Source organism: Suricata suricatta, chromosome 13 (genome assembly GCF_006229205.1).
Source record: "Suricata suricatta isolate VVHF042 chromosome 13, meerkat_22Aug2017_6uvM2_HiC, whole genome shotgun sequence".
NCBI classification, from domain to species: Eukaryota; Metazoa; Chordata; class Mammalia; order Carnivora; family Herpestidae; genus Suricata; species Suricata suricatta.
In genome coordinates, this window is record NC_043712.1 from 882,548 (window position 1) to 891,427 (window position 8,880).

Sequence of the window (8,880 nt, forward strand, 5' to 3'; positions counted from 1 at the left end):
CGCCCCCAGGCCCCGGGGCCCCTGCAGGCGGCAGCCAGGCTCGTGCCCGGCGGGCTCGCGAGAGCTCTGAGGGGCTGCTTCGGGGACGGGGTGCAGGCCGAGGCCGGGCCGGCGCCGGCGGCCCCTACCTCATACTCTTTAAGGGTCCCCTTCCAGGTGCAGCCGTCGCTGGGGCAGACGGCCGGCAGGCTCTCCACCTCCCTGCGCGCAGCGTTGTCCGGGAAAGCCTAAGGAGAGTGCCCCGGGGTCAGGCCTCCGGCCGGCGACCCCCCCATGCCACCAGCCTGCCCGAGCGAGCCCTGGCGGCCAGACGCCTCTTCCGCAGCTGCTGAAAGCGCCGGCCGTGACCGTGGCCTCGAGGGGCACATCCTAGCTGCTCCAGTGCCATGCGGCTGCTGGTGTTTTCAAAAGAAACACCAAAACATTTTCTGTGTTTTGACTTTTTCTGCTTCAAGACTTTTCACTTACCGAACCGCTTTCCAAAATAGAAACGCCTTCTTCGTATATGCCTTCGTTAACGCAGGCGGCACAGTTCTGAGGCCCGGAGCTGCGGGGGGAGCGGAGAGGCCCGAGATCAACCCCGCTGCCAAGAGCACGTCCGGCGCACGCACAGCGCAGCCTCTCGCCCCCGTTCTGCGCTTTCTAGACTGACACCGGACCAAGGATGAGCACGCATCGATGCACAACGTTTAGGACGTTCCGGGCGCCTGAGGGGCTCGGTCGGTTAAGCATTCGACTCTGGCTCAGGTCATGACCTCCTGGTTCACAGGTTCGAGCCCCACGTCGGGCTCTGTGCTGACAGCTTGGAGCCTGGAGCTGCTTCAGATTCTATGTCTCCCTCTCTTTGCTCCTCCCTGGCTTGTACTCTGTCTGCCTCTCTCTCTCAAAAAGTAAACATTAAAAAGCAAACAAAGAAGCAAACAAACTTCAAACACGGGAGAGGATTCCAATCCCCCGGTAGTGGCAACCCCCCTGCTGTGAACAAAGGTGCTCTCTGGCCGCTCGGCCGGATGCCCAGGCATGAGGTGCTGGCTCCCCGGGCCCGCCCGCTGGCCCTCGATGTGCTGGGAGCCCTCGGATCGGGCTGCACAGGCCCTGGGGGAGGCGTCAATGACCTGGAGCAGCTCACCCAGCACACTCACAACAGTCTTGTGCCCGCACGACACACGCGGAGGCACACGCAGCAGTGGCAGCGACGGCTCCCGGGGCGCGCCCCTCACTCCCTGTGGCCTCGCTGGCCTGTCGACCCGAGACTCTTCCTCTTCGGTCACTAACTTCACTTTTCTGTCTGCAGTGCGTCTCCGCCTCCGAGGGGTGTCGCCGGAGCACAGCCCTGCCACCCAGGCCGACCCTGCCGCCCACCCCTGGTACCTGAGGATGCTGGTCAGGCAGTAGGAACAGTAGCGGTGGCCGCACTGCGCCTGGAAGGGCCTGCGCAGGACGTTCCTGCAGGCTGAGCACAGGTACTTGTCCTCCGGCTTGGTCCCCAGCAGGCTCTTGGAGAAGCCGGGCTGCAGCAGGTCGAGGGAGCTGGGAGGGGTCACGCTGGCCGCAGCCATGAGCGCCGCGAACCGCCAGGCCCTGAGGAAGAGCACAGGGCGGGGGTGGGGTGGTGGAGGTTCAGGCAGGGACCTAAGAGCTGCCCCCAAAGTCACCAGTCACCCCTGCGGGAAACAGCCCTGGCCTGGCAGCGAGGGGCTGGGGTCAGTCAGCCGAACAGGGGTCTGGGATCGGAGAATCACGAATGTCAGCACCGCGGGGAGCGCTGGGGATGATGGGTCCCATCTCCCACCGCAAACTCGGAAACTGAGGTGCGGCCACAGTGGCGCCCTGCCCACGCCGCCCAGCTGCGCCAGCATGCCCACCCTGAAGCCCCTAGGCCAGCGGGCTGTCCTCAAGGTCACCCGGCCTGGCCTGCCAACCCGAGGACAGAGCGAGTGCCGGCTTCCGGGGACGCCCCCTTCCTGCTAACACGAGCCATCAGCAGCCCCAGACCCTGGTGCCTTCCGGTCTCCCCGACTTCCTACAGATCGGCCTGGCGGGAAAAATCTCCCCTGCCCGGCGCGGCGCTAGGCAGCGCCCAGGAGATGGCCAGCCCACGCATTGGTCTCTCCAAAGTCACCCCTGACAGCAGGCACACAGCCCGCTGGGCACCGCCACTCTGCTCCCTGGCCCCTGTCACCAGGGTCCCCCCGCTGGAGAGCTGCCCACTGGCATCTACTAGGCCTTGGCAAGGCCCCCGAGGCAAGGCGACCAGGACACATGAGCTGGACGGGGGAGAGGCTCCCACGGTGTTGTGGCACCTTGCATGGAACGCTTGGATCAACATCCAGCATCTCAAGAAGCCAGAAGAGACTGTACCTGCTAAGCCTCCAACCTGGATGGTACCCAAGTGGCCCCGAACACGAAGTGCTTTTACCCCAGAGGCACCCCGGCCCCTATGCAAATGCTCCGGAGAGCTTCCTTCCCCAGACGCGCCTGGAGGCGTACCCGTGTCCTCTCACGGATGCGCATGGGGGGCCCACACCGACTTTCCAACCAGGACTTTGTGAAACGACACCTCCCCCAAGGTTCGTAGGGCTGTCTTCCCTTCCTGAGCTGGTCTGACGCCACAGGAAGCAGGGACCCCCGAGGTGTCCTTGTCTCCTATCTGCCGGGCAAAGCCACTTTCCTCCGCGGCTTCTGCACTTGTAATCCGCGAGGCCTCGCTTGGGCCAGTGCCAGCACACAGGCCTTCACTCCTCCAGTCACAGGGCAGGTGCGGTGTCGTGCCCCAGGCCGCCTGGCAGGAGGCCGAGGCTCCCTCTCACCGTCCACACGTTCTCGGCACGTGTGGGCGTGTCTGCGCCCCCGCACCGTCCATCTGTCCCTGTGACAAGCAGGGCATGCCACCCTCCAGCACAGGCACCTGTGCTACCAGGGGACACCTTCTACAGCCTTTCGGCGGAAGGGCTCCCGGACACGCAGACAGTGCCGACCAGGGTGGCCGAGAGAGGACCCTGCACCCACCCTCTCCAGGCCACACGGGGTGTGCTGCACACGGCCACTGACCAGAGAAGGGCCCGTGAAGGTCCACTCACTGTCACGAGAAGTGTCCTGCGTGACCTAGGCCTTTCCGGTTGTGCTGCTTAACTGACCTCACGAGCCGTCGACGATGTACACATCACTGCTCTGCACTGTGTCGGCAACTTTTATCCTTAAGTGTCACTGGTAAAAGGACAGCTCGGAGCCTGGAGCCTGCTTCGGATTCTGTGTCTCCCTCTCTCTCTGCCGCTGCCCCTCTCATGCACAAGTGTGTACTCTGTCTCTTTCTCTCTCTCAAAAATAAACACTAAAAAAACTTAAATATCACGGGTAAAAAGAAAACAGGCTCTTTAGATCACCATTTTATGTTTGTTACCTTTAGTGAAATCAAAAATCAAAAGTAAAGGAGTCTAAGCACATAGCCGTGTGTCACAGGGCAGAGAAGGAGACTAAGTAACGCCACCATGACGGAGTCTGAGGATTATGGCGTCGCTTTCCTCTGGAAACCTCACTGAACAGCACCCCCGCCCCCCCCCCAGTGTCTGTCAGACAAGGCTTCACTTTGGCACCGACATTCCGTCCACGTGAAACTAGACCCAGCTTTCTGGCCGACCAACCACACCTTCTGTGGCCGACCGGACCCACTTCACTAATCCATCAGTGTGTGCTCCCGTTACACATACAAGAACCACGGGGATGGTCTCTTTTTCCAACCTTGACCTCTGTCAGCTCTGGCCAGCCCTCAATGACCTCAGAAACACAGTCACAAATACCTGATGCAGCCAGAAGGCGGGATTGCTGTTTCTGTCCTAACCTGGGGAAGAGGCCCTGGAGTTAAGGACTCCACCCAGCACCAGGGCACCAGCCCCTCCCTCCCACTGTGGCCCACGTGGGACAGGGAGTTCTCGGTGCTTATGACCTTGAACGTCATTCAAATCTCGTTTACAATGCGTTTTAACTTTTACAAACTGTAATGAAAGACATCACAGAGACTCAAAAGCGTTGTCCCAAAACATGACACTTAGAAGGCCATCAACGCATCAAGTCCTGCCGCTCGCCCCCACCGTAGCAGAAAACTTCCCGTCCCTGGGCCTGGACTCCTGACCCCTGGGGGTCTGCGCAGGTCCACCATCTGGGCCTCCCCAGATGACCAACGCAGTCAGCAGCCCAGACATAGGCACAGGGCGGGTGGGCTGCTGGACACAGAACGGGACTCAGAGCTCACGAGCCCCAGCCCGGAGCCTCACTCCCTGGTGGTCCTTTCCGGCTTCCAGCTTATTTCCCAAATCCTCTCTTGGGTAACTGTTTACAATCAGAACTCCACCGGCAAAGACCGTGTGAACAAGGGCTCCCAGGGAGCCCGCCCAGACTTCGCACGAACTCACTCTCCAAGAATGAGCTCCAGCTGACTCCCGTGCAGCAGCCTCACGTTCCGTTTCTACCAGAGACGAGACAGTCTTTACGGGACAGTTCCGGTTATGTGAGGCTGGAGAACAAGCAAAACTAGCCTCTGACAACAGACTCTGGAAGTGACTACGTCCGGCTGCCCGATCGTGTGGCCAACTGGACGCCGGCTCTCCTTCCCTGTTCCCGGCACGGAGCCCCTCAAACCCCTGGGATTTCTAGGGCAATGTTCTTTGTGAGCCCCTTTCACACCCGCCCCCCGTGAGGGAGGAGGGGGGCTGGAGACCGACCTAATCACCCACGACCACTAATGCAATCGATCGTGCTTTCACGAAGGAGCCCCGGTAACACCCTGAGCAGGGAGGTTCAGAGCGCTCCCAGGCTGGCGACCCGTCACAGTGCCAAGAGGCTGGCGTGCTGGGCGCGGGAGCCCAGCGGCCCCGCCCTGAGAGGCTGCTACAGGGAATCAGTGCGTCCCTGAGTCCTGTGAGCTGTTCCAGAAACAGTGAACCCAAGGAGGGGGTCACAGCAATCCCACAGTCGGTGTGGGAAGCGCTGAGTGCAGAGACACAGATTTCCACTCAGGGACCCGTGTGTGCGCGGGGCCAGCGGGGCCTGGCGGGGTGCGGGAGGAGCGGGCGCGCAGTCTCATCCAGCGATACACTCAGGACTGGTATGTGCGCTGTGCGTACGCCTCGGCTTCAAAGGAAAAAGGAGTTTCAGGAAGCCTGGCTGGCTCAGTCAGAAGTGTGACTCCCGGACCTCGAGGCTGTGAGTTTGAGCCCCAGGCTGGTGTACGGCATACCCATACCCATTTATCCAAAATAAATCCGTCTCATAATATTAAAAATGGCAGAACAGGAGAGCCTGGGTGGCTCAGTTGGTTAAGCATCCAACTTTGGCTCAGGTCATGATTTCATGGTTCATGAGTTCGAGCCCCACGTCAGGCTCTGTGTTGTCAATGTGGATCCCACTTCGGCTCTTCTGCACCATCTCTGCCCCTCCCTGAGGGGCACGAGCCAGGAAGGGGCAGAGAGAGGGAGACACAGAATCCGAAGCAGGCTCCAGGCTCTGGGCTGTCAGCACAGAGCCCAATGCGAGGCTCGGACCCACAAACTGAGATCATAACCTGAGCGACTCAGGCGCCCCTACCTCTCTCTAGTCCTAAGTGCTGGTGTGCGTGCCTTCGTGCAGCCTACGTGCTGATACTGCGTCCTCTGATGAAAAACCAGGGCTCTCAGCAGGGACAAGGTGATCAGTCAACCATGAGGCAGAGACTCTGTCCCTTCGTTCCATTCACCCAGACGACCACCCTGCTTCTCCCCGCTGGAGTGTGCCCCCTCCCGCCCCTCCCTGACCTGAGTGTGAGGGCCTGCACATCCCCTGACCCCCTGGAGAGCTGGCCCCCCCACTTCAGTCACTCTGGTGGAACCCTCAGAGACCCACCCTCTCTCGCTCTCTCGCATCCACTCACCTCTGCTGCATTAGGAGATCCATCGGCCCCACCCTCCACAGACACCCCGATTCTGACCGCACTGCTACTGTCAGGCCTTTGCCACCATCCACTGGGACCTGAGCCTCTCGTGGCCCTCTGCCCCGCCTGTCCGAGGGTGTCTGTTTCTCAGCCAGGACTTCCCTGTCACCTCCTTACACTGTGCTGGCCTCCTTGTGCGGCCCTGTCTCCTCTGGAATGGAAGCTAAGCCCCAGGAGGCAGGGGCTGGGAGGCCAGGAGGAGGGACCAGACCGGGGCTTGGGGTGCTTCCCAGGCTCTGCTTCCTGGGCTCCGGCTCGTCCACTGACTCAGGTACCCATTAACCCAGCCTTTCCTCCACACCACTCTGAGGTGGGGCAGGCCGGCCCTGGAACTGGGACGAAGTGTCCCTTCGGGGTCACCCCCCTATTCTACCTCCTGCCCCCACCTCTGCTGAGCACTCACCTCCCTAAGCCACAAGCAGGTCACAAGACCATCTGTTCCACCGCCCACCAGGCCCTGCAGGGGAGGCGGCCTCCAGCCCGTGCCCACTCAGAGCCCGCATATCTGAGCTCAGACCCTGGGTGCTTCCGCCACCTGCCTCTACCCTCCTCCCAGGCTCAGCACCCTCTGTGCAGGAGTGAGGCGCTGTGGTGGGCAGTGACATGTCCTCCCAGTGGACACAGGGGCCAGGCCTTGAGCATGCTGCCCACAGGGGCGGGCCTCAGAACGCCATGAAGAGGTGCTCCCACTCTGGGCATCGCCGGTGGGGCCCGTGGGCAGTCCTCTCCGGGTTTCTTCTCTGGACCTTCCTGCTCTGGCCCCTGTGCGTGCTGGGATGTCCCGCCTCGGAAATGCACCTGCCAGTGTGCTGACCACCCCAGCGGCGGGACGGGCGGGCTGGCACTGCCCACCGCTAGACAGGGACCCAGACTGGCTTCAACACACAAAGTGAAAAGGCCTCTATCCTCCTGGAGAAAACGCTTTCTCCGGCGATCGGCGAGCCCAGTAAGTCCCAGGCTCTGGTCCCCAGGCGGTTCCACTGCTGCATGACCCACTTCTTGGGTCCCCAAAAATGACATTTGTATTTATTTCCCTGGGAAGTTTAAAAACCGCTCAACAGAGAGAACTCCAGCTGAGAGGCCCCCCCGCCCCCCCTCCCCGGAGCCTACCAGCGAGGCAGGGTGGCAGCAAGGCAGCTCCATCACATCGCCTGGGTGCTTACGGGCCTGCCCCGAGGACACTGAGGCAGGGGACACAACACAGGACACAGGAAGGCAGAGGACCAGCGCAGAGGCCCGTCACAGCGCGTGCCTCTGGGAACTGCGGCCGCGGGGGCTGGGCCCTGTTCTGAGAACCGGCACCCAGGAGAGGGGCCGCTCACATGTGTGGGGACGCCCCTTCTAGAAGCACCGAGGGCTCTGCGGCTTCCAAAAGGCCTTAAGCAAATCAACTCTTTGCGTTGTTTGTTTTTTGATTTAAACATTAGCGGGCACCCTGGTGTGTAAATCATGCGGCAATTCAGCTGTTGAAAAAAAACAAAACTCAGGCAACAATTTCGGGTTGGATGAGGTATCCGCCTAAAAGCAGTAAAAGCGGCAACTGAGTCGACAGACACCACTGGCCTCCAGGTCGCCCCCCCCCCCACCGCCGAGCTGGCCCGGCACGCACCCCCCCCTCACTTGCACTCTTGCACACGCACATGCACACCGGCCCGGGCCCCTCCGCAGGCCGTCCCAAGCGCCCCACACTCCAAGACCTGAGCCTCACCTCCACCAAGGGGACCCTCACTGGACTCCTGCCCGCACGCCGGACGCCTCACCCCTACTCACAGGCTGCAGCCGGACACTAACCATGGGTCTGAACGGCTTGAACCCACCTCTGCACAGATTGTTAGAGGAAACGTACTTTCTCTTCCCTACGGCTTTGTCACCCTTTTCCTCTCACGCACAATCCCACACACAACACGCCAGGAGGTCTGGCCTTCACACACTCAGGCCGAGCGAACTGAAGGCAAGAGTCACAGGCGGTGCTCTCTCGGCCAGCACGCGTCCTAAAACTGGCACAACAGCATTCAGTGTGGCCTCCACGCATGACACGAAAATTTGGGATGCATTCCCATTAAGAAAAGAAAGAAAAGAAAGAAGAAAAGAAAAAAAAGTTACACGAAGATTTTCAAGTGCGCAGGAAGGGGGCTTTCGACCAGACCCCCTTGTGTGGTCAAGGGTCAAGGGTCAAGGCTCTGGGAGCAGCAGGAGGTGGGGGGCTGACGGCAGGGGTCGGAGAGAGCAGGTGCGTGGGAGGAGCCCAAGAGAGGCAGCAGGACACATTGCTGCCTTTAGGACAAGTCGCAGGGGCGGGGGCGTAACAGGGTGACAAAAGGTGACCCAGAGGTCCACCCACCACCCTGAGGTTCAGGGAGCTGGTCCAGATCTGACACAGGTGAGAACTCGCCTCTCGGGGCAGGAAGGGAGCAACAGATAGTGGCAGGTGAGCCCGCGGCTGGGGTGGGGGCAAGGGGCACGCAGGCGCACTGACCAGCAACCAAGGTTCAAGGCAGCCAGGCTGGGGGGTGGGGCGCTGTGACCCCGGGTCGAGGCCCCCGGGCCGTGACCTCCCGCAGTGGGCCAGGGCGTTGCAGATCGACAGCCTGTCGCCTCGTGGTGGACCCCGCGCCACGGCCCCCGGCCGGAGCCGCCGTGGACGCCCGCGGGCGTTCGCGAACCTTCCTGAGCCGGCCCCGCTCCGACTTTCAGTTTCCGGCTGTCCCGCTCCGAGAAATCCCCTCAGGCCCGCGGGGGGGCGACCCTGCCGCGGGGGCCCTGACTCCCCAGCGCCACCGCCCACCGCCTCCGCCCCCCAAACCCGCCCACCACCGCAACCCCCCATCGGAACCCCGACCCCGACCCGGACCCCGACCCCAGCAGACCGACTCACCAACGGTCGCCGCGCGCCCGGAACTGCGCGCCCGCCCAGCCGC

The 8,880-nt window shown here is 61.9% G+C and overlaps 1 protein-coding gene across 5 annotated transcripts in view; it reads right to left on the minus strand.

Annotated features, from left to right (window-relative positions):
• TRAF2 (TNF receptor associated factor 2) overlaps positions 1-8,874 on the minus strand; it is a 20,394-nt gene extending 11,520 nt beyond the window's left edge. For 2 of the 5 annotated variants that reach the window (XM_029919971.1, XM_029919968.1), the window contains exons 1-4: positions 8,838-8,874; positions 1,372-1,581; positions 469-547; positions 129-227 (exon numbers count right to left, since the gene is read on the minus strand). In XM_029919971.1, the coding sequence (XP_029775831.1) occupies positions 129-227; positions 469-547; positions 1,372-1,559 (366 nt within the window). In that variant the 5' untranslated portion in view covers positions 1,560-1,581; positions 8,838-8,874. Of the gene's footprint in view, positions 1-128; positions 228-468; positions 548-1,371; positions 1,582-8,438; positions 8,636-8,837 lie in introns of those variants that run through there. The other 3 variants (XM_029919972.1, XM_029919970.1, XM_029919969.1) reach the window with 2 other exon arrangements.
• Positions 8,875-8,880: the final 6 nt, after the last annotated feature.